The 22,018-nt window shown below is 42.9% G+C and overlaps 1 protein-coding gene across 1 annotated transcript in view; it reads right to left on the bottom strand.

Annotated features, from left to right (window-relative positions):
* LOC122809329 (cyclin-dependent kinase 17-like) overlaps positions 1 to 22,018 on the bottom strand; it is a gene marked incomplete in the record, with an annotated part of 1,699,239 nt that overhangs the window by 315,453 nt on the left and 1,361,768 nt on the right. The window contains 1 exon segment of the mRNA XM_044080731.1: positions 7,861 to 7,958. Coding sequence (XP_043936666.1) covers positions 7,861 to 7,958 — 98 coding nt within the window.

Here is a 22,018-nt window from a genome sequence, read left to right as displayed (position 1 = left end):
AAGGCAGCCTGCATCATCATTTCAGTATTTTCTTGGCCCCATGAAGGAAGAGCCCGGAGTTAAATACAGAAGAATAAAGAAAGGGGGTACCTAACCCAGGGTAGCCTGTGGAAGTGCCCAAGAACATCATATCTGGGAATTCTAGGCCTACCTGGTAGGCCAAGGGGGTAGGAAGGAGGGAAAGTAGACCAACAGTGAATACACTCGAACATGTACATTTATGGTAAGTGTACACAACTGTACTATGTTCTTCATATTTCACTGTTGTAGTCCTGACAGTTGGGAAGATTTACAAAGCTTAACTGAGGGTTGATGGAGATTCGGTACAGGAGAAGATCCCCTGCAGGACTGCAGAGGAAAATCCTGCTCTGGATTTTGAGAAAGCTGTCAGGTGGTAGTGCTTTGTGAAGGTATGCACAGAAGACCAAGTGTCTGCTTCCAGAATGCCTTTGGTGGGGACCCCCTTAAGGAAAGCTTTAGAAGTAGGTGTGCCCCTGGTACAGTGAGGTCTAACCAAATCTGTTTTGTTTTTTTTTGCCATGTTGACTGCAGTAGAAAGAAACGCAGTGAGAAATCCACTTGGAAATGGTCTGTTTAGAAGCTGGTTTTCCTTCAGATCCATGGGCAAAGGTTATGAACAGTTGATTTGATTTCCTAAAGGATTTTGTCCTGTCTATGTAGAAAAGTAGCATTCTGTGTACATCCAGGGATTACAGTAATCGTTCTCCCTTGTTCTGAGGATTGGGAAAGAAGGTAGGCAGATGGATGGCTTGATTCAGGCATGTTGGTTACCACCTTAGGCATGAAGGAAGGGTTGGTCCCGAGGGGAAACTTGGTCTTTATGGAAGATAATATAAAGGCTCGACTGTCATTAGGACCTGTAACTCTGAGACCCTTCTAACCGAGATAATGACTACAAGAACAGCAGTCTTCCAAGTGAGGAATTTTAAAGAGGCATTAGCTGCAGGCTCAATGGGAGGCAAAGTCAATTTTCCAGCAGATAGTTGAGGTCCCATGGAGGTGTGGGTTTCCTGCTGGGGGGCCTAATGCGACTAACACACCTACGGAATTGTTTAAAGAGGGGGTGTAAGAAGATTGGGGAGTGAACAGGAATGTGAACAGAGATGGCTGAGGCATACATTTTCATGGAGGAGTAGGAAAGGCCTTTATCCACTAGACTGGCCAGGTACTCAGGATGGCCAAAATGTTAGGTAAGCTTGGCTCAAGGTGGTGTCTCTGGCACCAAGCAGAGAATCTTTTCCATTTGGCTGCATAAGACTTCCTTATGCTAGGCCTTCTGGATTACTTCAGAATGTTTTGCACCTGTTGACTTAAGCTGCTGCAGCAGTTAGGTGCTGAGGGATAATCCAGGCTGAAAGGTTCAGGGTCTGCAGATTGGGGTGCACTATCCTCCTTTTGTCTTGGGTGAGGAGGTCTACCCTCTGCAGTAACCATCATGGTTTCCAATTGGTCAGCTGGAGGAGGAGAGGAAACAAGTATTGCCTGGGCCACTTTGGAGCTATCAGAATGGTTCTTGGGCTCTCCTCTTCTCTCATCTTGAAGGACTCACGGCAGAAGAGGTGGGGGGGATGTAAATGAAGAGGTGAGTCCATGTGAAGGAGAAGGCATCTGTTCTTCATGCTGATGCCCTTCTTGTCCTGGTACAGAATTTCTCCCACTGAGCATTGTCCTCGCTGGCAAAGAGGTCCATCTGTGGGGTTCCCCATTTTTGACTTATGCTGAGGAAACATTTCGGTGTAGATGCCACTCGTGGGGGGGTCTGTGAAGTTCTTGGTGAGGTGACCCGCAAAGGTGTTTTGTACCCCTGGCAGATATTACACTAGGAGGTTAGGTCTTATGGAGTGTGCCGTCTCCCAGAATTGCATGGCTAAACGGCGCAGGGTGTGGAAGTGTGTGTGCCTCCTTGTCTATGTACCACATGACTGTGGTGTTGTCTGTCTGTACTACCAGCACCCCTGGTATCTATTTCTCATTGAAGGCCAGTAAGCCTTTTAGAAGTGCCATAAGTTCTTTCCAATTTATATGTCTCTTCCTTGGTTTGGGAATCCCACAACCCGTGGGTTTGGAAATGTTGGGTATGGGCATCCCATGCGATGTCTGACGTGTCTGCGGTGAGGGTTTGGCCTTGAGGAGAGACTTTTGAAGGGCAAACCTTGATTCTGGGTGCAAACCTGTACCCACCATGTGAGCTCTTGTCTGAGGCAAGGTATCAGGTGTATCTTGGTCTCCAGGGGCTGAGTGCTCTGGCACCATACATTCTTTAGATAACACTGAAGCTTCCTCATGTGTAGCCTGGCCAGTGGCACCATAAAGATACAGGATGCCATATACCCAGAGTTCTGAGGAAGTCTCCGGCTGTTATGTACTGTTTGCGCTGTACGTTCTGAAAGTAGCTGGTCAAAAAGATGATGGAGGCCTTTTGGAGGGGAAAACTCCAGAAATGCCCCTAGGAAAACCATCTGTTTGGATGGCACAGTGATGGACTTATTTAGGTCTAGAGTGAACCCCGAGGAAGTTAGGAGGTCCTGTGTAAATTTCAGGTCTTTGACAATCTGTGACTGGTCTGAGGCCTGTATTACGCAATCGTCCAAGTAGGGGTAAATCTGGATTCTCTTTGGTCCTGCAATAAGCAATGGCAGGAACTGGGCACTTTGTGAGAACCCTTGGTGCAGTAGACAGTCCAAAGGGCAGAGCTGAAAACTGATAATAACTATGGAACTTGCTCTGAAGCGAAGAAAGCTTCTGTAAAACTTTGAGAACAGGATGTGAAGGCAGGCATCTTTTAGGTCTAATGAAACTATGAATGCCTGAGGGGCTAACATGGGGAGTAGTTTCTGCAGGGTCAACATTTTTAATTTTGGTACACTGAAAAAAGATTTAAGCTGGACAGGTCCAGAATGGGATACCAAGACCCTTCTTTTCTGGGTACCAGGAACAGTCTTGAGTAAAATCCTTTCCATTTCTGATCTTCTGGAAATGGTTCCACTGCTCCCTGGGAACATAAATTTTAAATTTGTTCCAGACCCTGTGTTTTTTGATTTTGAGGTACATCTGGGTATCCTGAGAATTTTAAAGGCTCTTTGAAAGTGAGTTTGTAACCATGGGCAATAACATTTAGAACCCACTGATTTGAGGTAATAGGAGTCCAGTTTCTTCCTCTTAGCTTTTAGGGGGGGGGTGGGGGGATGGATGTGGACAGTCATAACTGCTCTCTGGCAGGGGCAGAAGTCCTAGAACTCCAATGTCTGTGAGAGTCTGAGGTCCACTGCCTGAATATTTCTTGCTGTGGTCTATTGCGTGGGAGTTCTGTCCCTCTGAGGCTTTCTCTATTTGCTCTTAGATTGGGTGGGAAAGGACCAGTGCTTGGCCGGAAAATTCCTGCTGAACCTGGGGGGGGGGGGGGGGGGCACTTGTAGTTTACTGTTTGCATAGATTTTGCCTTGTCCTCCATCTTTCTGAGGACTGCTTCAAGCTTTAGTCCCCAAAAGGCATTCTTTGTCAAAGGGGCATCCAGATTAGCTTCTACCTGGTCAGGGAGGGGTTGCTCCCTAAGACAAGTGTGTCTCCTGATCACTGTACTCGTGACAGCTGCCCTGCAGGAGGCTTCCATGGCATCATACCTGCAATGAAGGGGAAGGAAGTTTATTTGAAAACTGGAATGGCACAGATAAAAATCTTTCTAAGGAACGTTTAGATCTTCTAGACTGGAGAGCTTTTGTTTTAGTTGGTCAGCATGGTGTGCTGGTATTTGATCATATGAAGTTGACAGCTGAGAGTCCTCATAGTGAGGGTAGCCAAAGTATATACTTTCTTTCCCAATCTATCAAGAGCTCTGCTTTCTTTGTCAGTAGGTAAAGGGTTCCTAGAGGTACTGGTCTTAGACCCCTTAGGGCCAGGTGTGACCACTTCAGGGTCAGCAGTTGGGTTTTTAAACAGATAGTTATGATAGTCCTGGACCCTGTTAAACTGGTCAGGCTTTCTGGGTGCAGGAGGGAGCAAGTCTGTATTTAATAAAGCATCCTGGAAAACATCTTCCACTACTTCCAGGATATGTGGGATTGTTAGGGTTTTGTGCTCAGGGAGATCTAAGAACTCTGTGACTCTCTATTTGGCCTGTGGGTATGCCTCTACTTCCCACTGGAAATGTTGCCTCAGAATGTAGTTGAGGTCTTCAGGTGGAGAGGCAGAGGGGAGAATTTCCTCTGAATCTGTTTCCTTACAAGAGGTGTAAAGTGGGGCCCTTCCTCAGATGCAGTCCTCCAAATCAGACTCTTCTGAATGCAGTGGGTTAGGGAGAAATTCAGGGTGGGTGCCCCTTTTTCTTTTCCCTGGGGTGATATCGCCTGAAGTCGGTCTGGACCTTACAATGTTAGTGAGGTTTTCAGTCAATTTGATCAAATCTTCTTTGTGTCCGTGAAACTGGGAGCCCACAAGCCTAGGCGAAGGCTCTGCCACAATGCCTTTCTTTGGTGTGGGTTTGGTCTTAGGCCTAGGAGTGTCCAACCCCTGGCGCCTGACTCTTTAGATTGTAGATGCACCGGAAATGCCCTAGGCCGAGAAGAGTCTCCAGTTAGCAGTTGCTCGTCAGAAGCAGTGGCCTGCTGAGCATCTTGGACCCAACCGAGGAGTTGAAGATATGAGCTGTAGAAGTTGAAGGGACCAAAGACACGTCCAACTCCAAATGGGTCTCGACACAGGCCTGGTTCACTGAATCAAAGGTTGAAGGGGGCCTCACATTCTTCAATAATCACAAGTCAAGTAGGCGAGTCAGGTGGTGAGCATCTTCCGTGGATATAGGCTTTTATTTCTTATCTTTTTTTGCACTTAGGTACATCGAGCTCAAGATGACTGGTGGACACCATAGCACGTGATTGCACAGATTCCTGTCTTAGAAAATGAGCTAAAAACTCTACTCTATGCCTAATAGTTCTAGTGTTAAACCTAGCACAGAAACGACAGTTAGAAACAGAGTGGTCTGGACCTAAGCAAATTACAGAAAGAGTATGGAAATCCCTGTGTGGAACTTGTTTACCACAGCTGAGACAATTTTTTTTTCTTTCTTATTTGACTCATGTCAGATAAAGTTAAGAGTTCCCAAACTGAAGTGATGACACAGGCTGGCTCCCTTTATACCTGAGCATACTGACATTGGTTAAGGCGTCCCGCCAGCCTGAGAGGTGAAATAAATTTGCCTGGTAGTCGGGCCAACTGAACTTTCACGGCAAGAAATTCCAACTGTCATGACTGCAACAGTGAAGTTCAAAGAATATACACAAATTGTATGGCTCCTCATCAAATCCTGTAACTCCAGCTAATCCTTACTGCTTTGAATTTTTCTCCCTTTTAGATAGATGGATTGAAGCATCCATACCACTCCAGAGTAAGCATAATGACAGTTAATATAATGGAACTACCACATTAGCAAACTATAATAAAAAGAAAAAGCTCCTGGTCATCATTAAAAGGCATCCACTTCATCATTATAAAAGGGATTTAAAACTAGTAAGTTTCCCACACTTACTGTTAGGAAATGTAAGACCGGGCTCTCTACTGAAATGTTGGTCCTCGAAATGCCAAGTGTTGGTATGCCAGAAAAAGACTGAAAACACAGGAGAAGAGTTGATATCGAAGAGCACTCTTCTCCTTACAACTTCTTTTTCATGTGCCCTCTCCCCGAACTTACATATACCACCTCTGACATTGCCATATCTCAAAGAAAAGAGAACATTCCAAGAAATGGCATCTTAGACTTAGTATATGCAAGTCTGATTTTTCAGCCATTCAGGCTCCGTATTTTGGGACCAACTCTTGTGGGTCCTGACATTTCAAATGGTTACAGCAAGACCAACAGTGAAATTAGCACTGCAACTAATTCAAAAGATAATCATGAGGCCATAAGTTATAGCAGGAAGATTAGAAGTAACCTATAGTTCTGATCCCAAGTACATTGTTAACAGATTATCTTCCAACTTCACTCCACTTACCCTTACTCCCCCTTCTCTGATCAATTTGGAACAAGACCTTTTGACACTTTCTAAAATTAAAATCACTACTTCCATGGATGCTAACAATATCTCTGGATGTCTGCTGAGAAGTGTAATGTCCCATTTAGCAAATCCCCTCCATTAACTCCACAACCTCAATCTATCCACTGGTTATATCCCTGATGAGTGGAGAATGCCAGTTGTGCAAAAGCAGTCCCTCTACTGACCCAGGAAATTACAGACCTATTATTCTGACTTAGAATTACTTGAAAAGCTTTGTAGTTTATTAGAGCTGAACAAATAATCATATAGGTGACCTTATATCCCTGGAAACATATCCGTTCAGCTTTGTAAAAGGCAGACTGTGCAAGCGCAACCTTGATGAGTTTTTTGAATGAGTTATTGAGGCCATGGATAAAGGGTGTACAGTCCACACTGCTTATCTTGGCCTTGCCAAGACCTTTGACACTATCCACCATGCTGGGGCTACTGACAAACTCTCCCATCTCAATGTTAACCCATAAACAGTTTGCTGGAATGGTAATTGCTTGTCTGATAGAACCATACCATTAAGGTCAGGAGCATTTGCTCTAAACAGAGAAATGTCACTAGTAGCATCCCACAAGGCTCTGTTTTGGGACCTCTCTTCTTTGGTATATATTTCTGTGATATAAAAGCCAATGTTAATAGATGGTGGTTTACCAAGTCTGCTGATGACTGCAAACTGGGGGTGGTTATCAAATCCCAATCTGATACTCAAACTCTTCAGCAACAGCCAGATCAAACAAATCTTTGGTGTATTAATCATGGGCCTACCCTTAACACCAAGAAATGCAGCACAGTTTCCTTTGATAAAAGTCTAGCATCAATACTGCAAACCATATATGATTTGGATCATCAAGGACTTGGGTACATATGTTGATAAAAGATTCTCCTTTGACTACCAAGTCTCTGTAGTGTTTAAAAAAATCCTTCAGCCTTGCACATCTTATCCTTTGTGGCCTCTCCACAATGTTTAAAGAAGTTATAATGCCACTATATCCATCTTTTATAGGCCTATCACTGAATGTAATGCACACTTCTGCATGTACCTCAACAAGCACCTAAACCAGGTTGAGAGACGCTTCCTCACCAAAAAGATTTCAGGACTCAGTAACTTTAGTTACTCTGGTAGAGTAAAAGATCGGTTGCTTGATTCAGTGACATACAGACTCCTGAGGGGGTGACCACTGCTTAGTATTCCACTTTATGAATGATCCCTAACTCTTAATACCTTTACTTACACAGAACAAGCAGAACAAGTGGTAAAGTAAACACCCATTCTAGAAACCTAAACCTACATTATCACATCAATAAGACCAGAAGATGTGACAAAATCCTAACCCAACATACATCCCTTTTCTAGAACAGACTGCCCTTACCTGTCAAGCTGTGTATTTCCCTTGCAACCTTTAAAACCAGTGTGGACAACTGAGTGGGTGATCTCATACTTTCTCCTGGAATATGTGGAGAAAGTCTGCTTAATGGGGGCACTGCGAATTTCCCATCAGTAATAGGTAATGTGGCTGAGCTTCTTGAAGGTCTCTTTTGGCAGTAAGCTTAATAAGAACTTATGAATCCATATCCACTTAGTTCCTGAAAGAAATTAATAAGCTTACAGTTTTGTTGCATTTTACAGCAGCTTGGGATGTGATATTTACAAGTCTGAATGTTTTACTCAATTGAGTGCAGAATGCACTAGCTCAGAGTTTATAAAGTCTAACTTTGTGTGCACTAATCTGATTATAAAACTTTCACTGTGACAAGATGCAACTATCATTTCTTGTTATTCGCTATATCATTAAAAGTTTCTTACCAAGAATTCTAAAAATGAAGTGCAACTGTTCTTCCACAGTAGAGCCAGGAAACAAGGGCCTTCCGGTCGACATTTCATAAAATATACAGCCGACACCCCTGCAATTCAAGCAAATAAAAATGCTTAACAGTCACTGGAAAAAAAAAAAGTGATAAACTTCATACCTTATCACAGAATTAACTCAGAAACAGCAACTGGAACATTAAAGACAAGTCTGAATGTGCTGATGTACAAGTTCCTGAAGGATATGTTAAGAAAGATGTTCTGCATTTGGATCAGCAGGAATAAGATGTGGCATTTTTAGTTAGGTGCAGGGAATGGTAACAAAGTGGCTAAAATGGAGACAACAACTTTGTAGTGCATGGGGCAGTGTTTATGCTCCAGAACTGGACAAAAGATAAACCAGTAAAGCACTTCTATAGCAAGAGATCCAATCGTAACAGCACTTCTAGAGGACTATGTCAATTATCACACACCCCCTAAGCACTGTTATGGTCGGGTCTCATGCAAAGGACATCCTTTCACTCTAAACTGTCCCTGAACATCTTAGGTTCATAGGTTGATACTAGGCTATATGCCCTAGGGCATTTATCAGCCTAGCCAGAGTGTGTTTGGCGTTCACCACCCCTTAAAAATAGGTTTTACTGTGCCCTTTTCAGGTTAATTTACTGTGCTTCTGTCCAGTAGTGACACAGAACTGATCCCCGGGGTGAACCTACGATCTCCCATCCACTCGTCAAGATTTCTCTTGAAGAGAGTCAGTGAGGGGCTCTGCCTGATATGGACTGGGATTCTATTCCAGAGTGCTGGGAGCCGCTGGGTCACAAATCTGTCTCTCCAGTATGTCCTATTAATTTCTGTGTTGAGATTCAAGTCCCTTGAGCGCGTAGCTCTAGTGGATTTGGATTTTTTGAGGTGGAGCATGTCCATTAATTCAGGGTTGGACATGGCTTTATACGTCAGGCACAGATCGCCTCTAAGTAGGCGGTATGCAACTGAGTAGAGCTGGAGTTTCTTTAACCTGGCAGCATAGGTTATCTGTTTGAGACCCTTGATCCTCTTAATGAGGTACTTTTGGGGTCTTTCCAGTTGCTGCAGGTGTCGGATAAGGTACATCCCAAATGGGGCACTGTATTCAATTATGGGCCTGATGAGAGATGAGTAAAGGGACACAATGACCTCCCTTGATCTAGATGTGAATCCTTTCATGATAAGGTGGGCTATATAGAATGCCTTTCTAACCACTTTGGCAACGTGGTTGTCAAAGGAGAGATTACTATCAACTTGGGTTCCCAGGTCCCCAATTACTTTCCTCCGTACCTAATGGATTACAGCCTATGTGGTAATTTATGGGCACTTTGTTTTTCCCAAAGGGGATGACTATACACTTCTTGGCATTTAGTTTTAGGCCATGGCTTTGGCACAAGTTGTCTGTCTCTGTGAGACCCTTCTGGAGGATGCCTGTGTCAGCTAGAGAGTCGATTATGGCACCCAGTTTGCAGTCATCTGCGAACTTGGTCAGCCATAGTCCTCCCGTGTTGGCCTGTACCTCAGAAAAATATATACCGAACAAGAGCGGTCCCAGGACTAAGCCCTGTGGGACGACACTTGTAACAGGTTTAGAGTGTGACATGGCTCCCGCAATTCTGACCATGTGGGTTCTGTCCTTGAGCCAGTTTGCAACCCATCTTATGACATAGGGGTTGATATTTAGGCTGGAGAGCTTATTTATGATGCCAGAGTGGGGTATGGTGTTGAAGGCTTTTGCGAGGTCCAGGTAGGCTGTGTGGACTACCTTCCCTTCATCTATGGCCTTGGTGACTGTTTCGAAGAAGTCGACCAGGTTCAAGAGGCAGGATCTGCCCTTAACAAAGCCGAATTATGCAGGATCTAGCGTCTGTAGTTCCCCAATGTCTTTGTTTACGAGTTCCATGATGATCCGCCCCATAGCTTTGCAGACCAGGCTAGTCAGGCTTATGGGGCGATAGTTTCCAGGGTCTGTTGAGGCACCACCTTTGTGGAGTGGGACCACTGTTGCTGTACGCCATTCTTTGGGTACATATTTGTCTTGTATTTTCATTCTTTTTTATTAAAGAAAATCACAGCAATATTTAAAGACTGTCCCTTTCTTTTCCTCCAATTATATTTGCATGCTGTCTGCGACAGCAAATTGCTTTACTGGCTTTCAAGGCCAGAAAAACACTTGGCACTTTTTCTTCTGTATCAGGTTGTACATGGAAAAGATGTGCACTGCAAAGCATTATTATCGAGTCTCACCAATCCTAAGCAATTATGTGTTCTTGACATGGATGCCTCACTTTCAAGGTGAGTTTCTTGGCATCCATGTCTTGAACACATAATATGGTCACCATCAGAGATCCAATCATAATCGTCTATATGCTTTACATTTAAAGATCAGCCCTGTCTCCTTCAGCCAAAGCAGATGTCCATTTAACTACTCCAAAAAGATGAAAGTAAAGCAGATACACTACCAGTATTCAATGCCATTAGAAGTTATCAACATGAAAGTCATAAGTAGTTCTAGTAAATGAAAATAAACAGTTGAAACAATGTTGGAATTGTACATCACAAGTTACCAGCTTATCAGTTATAGCCACAATAAAAATTTTCAACTTACTTCTGTGAAGTCTCACAGTGCTTAATGAGGCTGGTTGCTCCCTTGGTTGCTCTGTGTATCCCAGGATAAATTAAGGCATTTTTGGGAATGCATAATAATATTAAGTGTGAAGATGTTATCACCAGCATGATAACAGAAAATTTAGACTTTTGTTTTGTGGGAATATGACTCTTAGAGACATAGGGAGCAATGAGAAATAATAAAAGTAGCCACCACCATATTACTGTTCTGCAGAAGTAAAAAAAAACAAAAAAAAACTGTCAATTTGAATGTCAAAGCAGTAATGAGGGCTTGGAAGAGATAACACTTGGTCTGTGGCACTTATCAGGAAAACTACAAATTATCAAGTGTTGATGATCTTGAATTTTTAATGACCAGCAGGTTGACATGATACCTGTTAAACAGGTAACTGAAGTAACAGAATGGAAAAACTAGGTGGTCAGGCAGCCACTGAAATCAACTGAAGTAAAGGCTTGTAGAATGAATTAATGTTTGATCAGGGTTACTGGAAGGAGAATGGGACTTGTTGGAGACTGTGACAACTCAAGATGGCACAGTGGACAGGATTCGCATAATCATCACTGGAAATTAAAACAGTATGTTGGCTACCTCTGGTTTTGGGAAAGGGAATATGGAAAAGATACAATTATTGTCATACAGTATGTGATGATCTATGAAAAACAGTAGGTAAGGGAAGTGTAGCAGCAAAGAAAAAAAAAGTGTCAGACTGCATGTGGAAAGTGATTATTTAAAAAGCTTACTTTCAACAGAGACAGCAGTTTGAGGTTGCTATCAGCAAATGTAAACTGAAATAAAACTGACCTTGCAGTAAATGTCTGCTACAAATGGAATATTTGATGTTTTAGTAATGTAGAGAAATGAATGCCCAAGTTATGTGATGGAGACATATTATGTTGGGATTTTACATTTGGGTGACTGAGTTTGACAGAAGTAGAAGAACACAAAGATGAAGCTGAGTCAGACAAAAAAGGAAGTAACTCTGTGCAATAGCATCAGGGAAAGAATGTATGGGTAGATTCAGACCTCTGCTTGACTGCAAAGTATTATGAACAGAAATGTAGGTTAAATATATGTTCTAGGGGATCATCACTATGGAGATGTGATGTATCTGTGGTAAGATGTAACTTTAAGATTTAAATGTGGAAGCAAAAAATGTACTGCTTATTAAAGCTATTATACTTCCAATTAAAAGTAATTAATGATGGGCACCATTTCATTAATTTTTCTTACACTCAAGTGTTTCTAACGGCCAATACAAGTACTGTACAGTTGTGTAAGTAAACGTACCATAACATTAGCTGTTCTTCTATGTGCTCCAGTTGTTAGGAGCTTGAACTTAATAAATCTCGTGACGGCTGTGCCCTGGGCCCAGCAATCAAGGAGCCTCAATCCTCACCACTAACACCAGGGAGGGTGTCTCATATAAGAGGAAAGGATAACAAATACACACAGTAAAGTACAATTTCCCTAAAGTGCACAGTCAGTCTGGGGCTGGTTGCTCCCTTGCTCCCCAGGTCCCCAATAAGAATCCCCACTGGCACAGCTATAGGGTCCAGATCTCAGCCTAGCAGGCAAGCTAACCTCCAGTACCCTCTCTGTCCCACCATTGCTTCGTGTTCCTGCCCAGGTAGCTAACACACCACACACACTGGGATAAGTATTAATACAACTTCACAGACACTCCTGGGAAAGGCAGACACAGATTCTCCAGCTGTGCCCCTTTACCCAGACTATACGGTAGTAATTTCTGTCACCACCAGCTAATATTTATCAGCTACCCAAAGGACCTTAAAAGGGTGATCAATTATTATTGTGTAATATTATCCAACTGGTAATGTGACTAATCAGTCTAAGGCTTATTAGAGTGGCCTTGTACAATAAAATCTATAAATATACAATGTACTCTAGAGCTTACTTATCTCTACACAAACCAGCCACAGGTAAAAGGTTTTAAAATATTTAATAATAAATAATTAAAAACACAAGACAATACTACTACACCACAGTAATATCTAAGAGTTCAGAGATCACACAGAAACTTAAAACAATACAGTAGGAAAGTTCTGATATAACAGAAAAAACACTTAAGTCTAATCTTAATCACTTAGCCACAAAAGTATTGAGACAAAAGATTTACGGATAAAATGAAGCAAGTATATAAAACAGCAGGCCTAGTACAGTTAAAAATGGTATACACAAGAGCAACACTGAAAAAAAAACACGACAGCTTTTATAATGCACACATCATTCTTGTTATATTGTGCACATTTTTAGTCAAAGTATGCATATATTTACAAATTTATGACTGACAGGTAACATACCTTTGCAATTTCGTATATCCCTTGGCAGACCAAATCTTGATGAAATAATAGATTACACTGAGGTGATAAAACCAGAGCCATTTTCAGGTACATTGAATGAAGGTGCGATACAGCTAGTATACTGGACCTTAGCCAGATTGAAAAGAAAGGAGAACCACTGTTGCCTGGGCAAAAAAAGAGCCAATACTACAATTTGTGGAGAGTCCTTCATTCTTTCCATCGAAGTGAGAAGTCATATGTCTTCCATACCTGTTTGCAAGGAGTCTTGGAGCAGAATTTTTCTAGCTGCCTATTCTGAAAGAACGCAAACAGATCTACTTGAGGTGTTTCCCACAGCTGGATCAATTCATAGCAAACCCCAAGATGGCATTTCCACTTGAGGGTCTGTACTGGTCCTGCTGAGCTTGTCTGCAATCAGGTTTTGCTGTGACAGAGTATATGAAACCTGAAGAGTCAGACTGAGCTGAGTTACTATCTCCTAAGCTGTCAGAACCAGACTGCAAACAGGGTAGAATATGGTATTCCCTTGTTTATGTACCGTATCACTATGGTGTTGTCTGCGTACACTTGTGGAGGTACTGGGAATCAGATATGATTTATAACTTTTACATCACTGCCAACTGCCTGTGACTGTCTGAAAAGTTTCACACAGCTTGCACTTTTACCCCTTTGGAAACTGTACCCCACACCACATCTGTTGTAGAAGGCAGTTACAGACATGTGTGGGGTCAGAAGGGAGAATGGAAAATCTAAATTGTAAGAGATCTGAACCATTTGCCAAAGAATAACCCTTTTTACAAATCCCAGAAATGGGATCCGAAAGAACTAAGGGTGCAGATGATGGATCCTGACTGATATGAGCCACCACTGTATTTTCCTCATGTGGAGTCTGGCCAGTGGAAGCAAGAGAATGCATAGATACAACATATCTCAAAATCCTGAATCATTCTCTTACAGACGCATGGCTTTGATTGGAGAAATTCAAGAAGAACTGCTGGGATATCTCTACTTTGGAGGAAGGAAAGGCTCCTCTCACTGCAGAACCAATAGATATCCCAAGAATAAAATTCTGTGGGAAGGGATGACAGAAGATTTCTGAAGGATGATTTGAAAACCCAGAATGAGTAGAAGATTATGAAAAGTTTGCAAAGGCTTGTGACAACTGGAAAAAAAGTCAGCAAAAATAAAACAGAAAGAGTCAAGTGGGATAAGTTGATCCTTCCAATAGAACAAGGTGGGATTACTTGATCTGAAGTGGTACTTCAGAGATGCACAGCTGAGGCGCCTTGATAAAGCACTCTTATTATAGATAGTACCCCACCAGCCTAAAACCCACTTCCCCCGGAGTCCTTTGAAAGTCTCTTTATCTACTACTTCTAGTATGTCGAGGGATCAGTTGCTAGTGTCCTCTCCAGCTCAACTGGTGAACCTGGGAATATTGAGGCAATGTTACAACTGCCTCATGTACACAGACAATCCTCTCCTTCTCCCACAAAACACAAATACATGCGAGAGATGCAACTATACGGCCAAACTGGAGGCTGAGCTCTCTCAACATAGGACTGGCAAGACCAGACAGGAGGAGAAGGTAACCACACACAATACATACCCAGTCACACATGGTACCATCACAACTTCAAATCATACACATACTCACACAAAGACATACTGGAGGCTCTGATCAAAATTTACCAAAACAGCAGAGGCCACCAAAGCAGACACCCAAACAACTACCACCTCACGACCCAACACATGCAACACATAGACCACACAGTCAGAGTGTCAAACAGTCACAGCCCTTAAGGCCAAACAAAATGCCAGACACACTTGTCATTGGTGATTCCATAGTCAGACACACTGACGTCCCGCTCACCAGACTGAGTAAAGAGAAGGTCACAGTAAGCTGCCTGTCGGGCGCTAGAATCCACCACATAACGCAAGCACTCAGGTCTCTCAACAGCAGGTACAAGACGACTCAGTCATTGTCCACGCTGGTGTCAACGACCTGAGACGTACCTCCTTGGACTACATGAAAAGGGACATCGAGGAGCTCTCTGATTATGTAGCCCAGGCAGGTATGACCCTGACCTTGAGCAGTATCCTACCTTCACCTAGAATGATGCCACAATACAGTGATAAGATGATCAGCTTTAATAATTGGCTTAAATTCTGGTGTCATTCAAAGGGGATCCAATGTCTGTCTGCCTGGGATGACATGCTGGACAAGCCACGCTGCTCGCAAGGGACGGCTTGCACCTGTCACCCTGGGCTTCCGGATATTGGCAAAGGCTCTTGCCACCCCATAGTGCCTTTTTAGGCAAGGCTCAAATTCTAAACCTACCACCCTAGAACACCAAAAGGAAAAAACTAAGGGTAATGCTGCTCAATGCCAGAAGTCTCAATCTCAAGATGCACGCACTCGAGGCCCTTCTCAATATGGAGAACATCGATGTCTGTGCTGTGACAGAAACCTGGTTCAAGGCTCCTGAGAGCACCCCAGCACTAACAGGTTTCACCTCATATCATGCGTTCCGCCCCAAAATCCGGACAACACCAAGAAAGGAGGGGTGTCCATATTCATAAAGGACACCCACACCTCAAGGTTGGTGGCAACGCACGATGCATCGGAGACCATCCAGGTGCAATTAACCATAGGCAAGACTGCTCTGCAATTTGTAGCATGTTACAGGCCACCCTCTCAAACTCAGGAACCTCACATGGCCTTCCTGAAAACATTGGAGGGGATAAATGTATCTCCAAACACCATCATACTAGGTGACTTCAACTACCCTAATATAGACTGGGAACACTACTCAAGCCCAAACACTCTAGCCCAAAGGATCCTGGAGTTCATAAACTCAAATGCCATGGAACAACTAGTCACCATCCCCACAAGAGGAGAAAACATACTTGATCTCATCATCACGAACATGGGATCAAAATGTTCAACACCGGAAGTATACCCCTCACTGGTGAGATCAGATCATAAACTAATCTCGATGGAGGTCCTCATCCCGCCCCCACCTGAAACAAAAAAGACCACAGTGAAAAACTTCTCAAAAGCCGATTTCACACTTCTAAAAACTAGTGTGGTCTCCTTTAAGGTCCCTGAGCCAGTGGTAAACATTACTCAAACCGCTGAATCACTTACAAATGCCTTCTACCAGCACCTACAGGACTGCATGGATCAGGCAATCCCAAACAAAACTAAGACTCTCTGTACCAAAGGCAAGCGTCCAGTCTGGTGGACCCCAGCCATAAACAAGCTCTACAACAAAAGGAGGAAGCTACTACAAGATAGAGCAAAATCCTTGAAAGGTAAGACACCTTTGATCATTATAAGTAAAAACTAAGAGCTCTCATAAAATCATCCAAGGCAAATTTTGAGAGAAAAATCGCCAAGGACTCTAAAGAGAATCATAAGGCCTTCTTTAGCTATGTTAGAAACCTAGGAGGAAACTCCCAGATATGCTCAGAATTAGTTCAAAATGATGTGAAAATTACTGAACCTACACACATTGCCAACATACTGGCTGACAGGTTCAGTGCAAACTTCTCCCAAAAGGAGAGATATCTATTCCAGAGGATTGTAGCCCCCAAACATCTCCAATGCCCAGGTGAGAACTGCCCTCACTAAGGCAAAAACACAGCATCCATGGGACTGGATGGTGTCCCGGCTGTGTGCTTCATGTACTCAAAGAGGAATTAAACCCACAGTTAGGCCAGCTGTTTAATCTTAGCCTCACCTCAGGATACGTACCCAAGAGTGGCGCACGGCGACTGTGGTCCCACTTCATAAGGGCGGTGCCTCCACAGACCCTGGAAATTACCGCCCATTAGCTTGACAAGCCTTATCTGCAAAGCCATGGAGAGGATCATAATGGAACTCATAAATAAAGACATAGGGAACTTGCAGACTTTGGATCCAACCCAGTTTGGCTTTGTCAAAGGCAGATCCTGCCTCTTAAACTTGGTTGACTTTTTCGAGACAGTCACCAAGGCCATTGATGAGGGAAAGGCAGTCCATACAGCCTACCTCGAGCTGGCAAAGGCCTTTGACACAATACCCCACTCAGGTATCATCGAAAAACTCATCAGCTTGAATGTAAACCCATACATCACAAGATGGGTTGCAAACTGGCTAAGTGACAGAACCCACAGGGTCAGAGTTGCTGGAGCCATGTCAGACTCAAAGCCTGTCACAAGTGGTGTCCCACAGGGCTCAGTCCTGGGTCCACTCTTGTTCGGCATCTACTTTTCTGAAGTACAAGCAAACACAGGAGGGTTATGGCTGACAAAGTTTGCAGATGACTGCAAACTGGGCGCCATAGTCGAAAACACATCTGACACAGATATCCTCCAGAAGGGCCTCACAGAAATGGATAACTGGTGCCAGAGCCATGGCCTGAAGTTAAACGCCAAAAAATGCATAGTCATACCCTTCGGGAAAAATAAGGTTACCCCTAGCTACCATATAGGTGGCAATCCACTGAGCACAGAAAACGTCATCAGAGATCTGGGGACCCAGGTTGACAGTAGCCTTTCGTTTGACACTCATGTTGCTAAAGTAGTTAGGAAAACCTTCTATATCACCCACCTGATCATGAAGGGATTCACATCTAGATCAAGGGAGGTCATCGTCCCCCTGTACTCATCACTCATTAGACCTATGATTGAGTACAATGCCCGTTCGAATGTATCTGACCAGACACCTGCTGCAGCTTGAAAGGCCCCAAAAGTTCCTCACCAAAAGGATAAAGGGTCTCAAAAATATGTCTTATGCTGCCCGACTGAAAGAACTCCAGCTCTATTCAGTCTCATACCGCTTGCTCAGAGGTGACCTGTGCCTGACATATAAGGCCATGTCAAACCCAGATTTGATGAATATGCTTCACCTCAAAAATCTAGATCCCTCAGAACCACAAGGGCGGAGACTTAAACCTTGACACGGTTATAAATAGAACGTGCTGGAGGGACAGATTCATCACCCAGAGACTCCCTATGCTGTGGAACAAAATCCCGGTACATGTGAGGCAGAACACCTCTCTGGCCTTGTTCAAGAGGAATCTTGACCAATGGATGGGAGATTGCAGATATACCCCAGGGATTACTTCAGTGTCACTGCTTGACAGAGGCACAGCAAAATGATAGGCATAGTTTTTATTCAAACTAAAGGGGTGGCGAAAGCCACATAACTATGGGCTAGGCTTATAAATGCCCTTGGGCAGATAGCCTAGTATGAACCTATGAACCTATGAACCTATAACCATAGCACAACCAGAAAACTATAATTCAAACTGGAAAGAGATGATTATGAAACAGGGATGGTGAAGCTCAAGCAATACGGAGAAGCTGGAATTTTGGATGCAGATCCTTACGGAGAATAACAAGAACCATATAGAATACTATATTCATAACATAGCAGAAAGTATTCTAAGTCAACACAGGAAAAGAGACTCTGCCAATAGGGATGACTGCAATTAGGGGTACAGAGAATAGGCAAGAGGGTCCTGTTCATGTTTGTGACACCACACAGAAAAATCATTCCACTTTACAACACAAGATTTTCTAGTAGTTGTTTTTTGGTGCCAAGAAAATAAGCAAAACCCTGTCCTGTGTTAGGCGATCCATCTTGTGAGGTAACTTATGACGACTGCTCCTGGCCAGGTGAAAAAGAACGGGAAACCAATGTTGACTTGGCCAAAAGGGAGTCACCAACATGATCTTGTGTAGATCTTTGGCAACAGAGGAAGAAGAGGAAAACCATACAAAACCATTCTTTTCCAAAAAAAGGGCATAGCATTCACTTTCCAAGCCAGAGGGCTTGGTACTCTAGAACAAGACTTGGGAAGCCTTCTCAGAGGAGAGGGAAAAGATCTATGTGAGGAGTACCCCACCAATGGACTATGTCCAGAAAAACCTCCCTGTGAAGCACACTCCACTCATGAGGATCTGTTCTGGACCTGCTCAGATTGTCTGCAATCAGGTTGTGCTCTGAGGGGATATAAAGTGCTTGAAGTTTTAAATGATGGTAGATGCTATGATGGCTAGTCTGCAAAAATGGTAAAGCTTTGTTTCTTGCTGCTCACTTATGTACCACGACAGTGGTGTCTGTGAAAATTCTGATGGGACCTGGAGTCTAAAGGGAATACAGAGGCTGAAGAGCTTTGATAACACCTCTCAGTTTCTTGATGTCAATATCATCTTTTGCCTGTTGAGGACACCTGATGCTGCTGGAAGAAGCCCCCTAACCAGGTCTGAAGCATGTGTGAACAGCTGCTAAGTGGGGGAAGGAAATTTAAAGGTACATTTGGACTCATAGAAATGTGGTGGATCCACCACAGAAACTCCTGAGACAGGTGAAGAGAAGAATGGGAAAGTCCAGAGAATGACAATGCTGTAACCAATTTGTCTTGAGATACCACTGAAACTTCTGCATACGGAGTCTGGCAAAAGGAACCATTGGAAAGGTGGAAACCATGAATCCTAGGGCTCACATAAACTCTGTTGCAGGCAACAACTGTAAAGGAAGAAGAGATTGAAAAAAATGCTGCCAAGGAGAGGACCATGGAAGGAGGAAAAAAAGCCATCATAGATAGGGACTGAATCTTATATCCTAGGAAAACTTGGTACTGAGGGTGGGGGGGCAGAGTGCACTTCTTGAGACCAAGACTAAAGCCCACACTGTGAAGGAGCAGCATGGTAAATATGAGATCCTTTAGACAAAGCTGCTGAGAGGGGACTTGAATAAGACAGTCATTCAGACAGGGAAAAAAATTAACTTCATGGAGTCTGCAAAAGGCTATGACCAGTATGAGACACTTCGTAAAAACCCTCAGTGCTGTAGAAAGACCAAAAGGCAAAGCAGAGACCTGATAATATGAGGAGGAAACAAAGAACAGTAAATACTTCTTAAAGACAGAGTGAACACGAACTTGAAATAGGCATCTCTCAGGCCCAGACCATCAAGTAGGCCTGAGGAAGCAGCAGAGGAAACGGAGATTAGAGAGAGAACATTCTGAAAGAAGGAACTTTTAGAAAGATGTTGGAAGAGAGATCTAAAATGAGTCTCCAAGAACCCTCTTTCCTAGGGACCAAAAACATGCTGTAGTAGAAATTATGGGAACTAAACATACAGGGGAGAAATGAGGTTTTAAAGAAGGCAGGACTTAAATGAGCTATGTAATGTCTGACTGAAAATGATTGGGTAGATTATAAGCGATGGATAATTATTGCAACTGGGGATGTGTCAGTATGGTTTGTGATATAAAATGCTTGCAACTAGGATTGTGTCGGTGTGGTTCGTTTTCATTTACATAAATGTATGACTACTTATGTGGTAAGTGATAGTTTAAGATGTTTCTTGTTTTAAAAAAGGGGGAAATTTATGTAACGTTGCTTAGGTTACATGAAATATAGCAATATATGTGAAATATAATGTTTGTGAATGTTAATTTAAAACAATTTGATTACTTTGGAAAAGAAGTAACAATGAGCAGTGGAAGGAAACAGGTATTACCCAAGTCCAAGGTCCACACTCCACAAAATATGCACTGCAGTCACCAACGGTAAAAAAACAGTAGAAATCACTAAAAAAGTTCCAAACAGAAGGCCCCCACCCCCCAACCACTATTGGTCTCATAGGTGGGTCAGAGGGGTTCTTATCAACTTTCGGAAGACCATGAAACTCAACATACTGAACGCTCATAATGTGACCTATCCATAATCACAATTAAACCACCTTTGTCCGCAGGGTGGATAACTATTTGTTCATTAGACTGTAAAGCTCTTAAAGATTGTTTCTATGAGAAAATTATTGCTGATGATAGTCACAGAATTGTGTCCAGGGTGCATAATTGCATATCTGATACATTTCTGCAACAACTTATTACAGAAGGTGTGTTTTCTTTCTTGGAGGTGTCTAATCCCTTGGTTCCTCTTATACAAGGTCTTCCAAAAGTTCATAAGAACCCCTCTGACCCACCTATGAGACCGATAGTGGCTGGGGGTGGTTGGATCACAGAACATTTTTCACTGTACATTGAGAAGTTTTTAAGACCTATAGTGAATTTGAACCCTGTAGTCCTTAGGGACTCTAAACAGTTTTTACTGGATCTTTACCAGTGTCTCTCTTGAGTTAGTGACATTGAGGATGTCATTTTAGTCACTCTTGACATTCAGTCCCTGTTTACTATGATCCCGAATGACCTTGGTGTTGAATATATACATGAGTACCTCGTTTTACATAGTGAATACACTTCAACTGAGACAGATTTACTTTGTCTGTTCTTGGAACTTGTGCTTGAAAATAATGTCTTCATTTATTGTAGTGATTTATATCTTCAGAGACATGGCGTAGCTATGGGCACTTCTTGTGCCGATAGCTACACCAATATGTTTCTAGCACACTGGGAGAGTAATGTTCTGTTTCCCACTTTTGCTTTTAAAACATGTTTTGTTTTATCGACGATTTGTTGATGATTTGTTTTTGTTGTGGAAAGGCCCAGTGGATAGCTTATATACACTTCATGAAATGGTGAATAATTTGACCGATTGTTTAAAGTTCACCTTTACTTGGTCATATACACGTGTTGAGTTTTTGGATTTGTATATTGGGAAACTACCAGGGGGCATTATCAATACTGGGGTGTATCGTAAAACCTGTCATATGAATGCATTCCTATTTAGATCCAGTATGCACCCAGGTTATATCTTTAAGAACTTAGAGGTCAAGGCATCAGAGCCTTTAGGTTAAATCCTACCGTTACAGGGTTTTCACAAGAGATTAAGTGTTTGAAATGCAAACTGTTGGCACGTGGGTATGCCTCTTATGAAACAGATTCTCAATGGGTAGATTTGGATCAGTTGAGATAGAGTATAGCCGCTCCTTATTTTGGACCAGCTACTGACCTGAAAATTGATAGGAGACGACATCCTGATATTTGTGAGGTGAAGGTTCCCTTGTTTTATACATATGATCACAGTGATGTTACTAAGTTGTTTAGTAATCATTGGTCTATTTTGCAAGTAGACCATGACATATGCAGGATTGTAGGTGAGGAAAAGTACAGTTTTGTACCTACCATAAATGTAGATGTTCGAAGATCCACATTGCTGCAGTCATAACCTGTGGGTAGTCCGCTGTCCTCGGTCGGCCCGAATACCAAAGTGTTAGGTT

The sequence above is a fragment of the Protopterus annectens genome, chromosome 8.part0 (genome assembly GCF_019279795.1).
Source record: "Protopterus annectens isolate FY-2018-M chromosome 8.part0, PAN1.0, whole genome shotgun sequence".
Taxonomy (NCBI): Eukaryota; Metazoa; Chordata; order Ceratodontiformes; family Protopteridae; genus Protopterus; species Protopterus annectens.
This window is presented reverse-complemented; position numbering and strand designations above follow the sequence as displayed.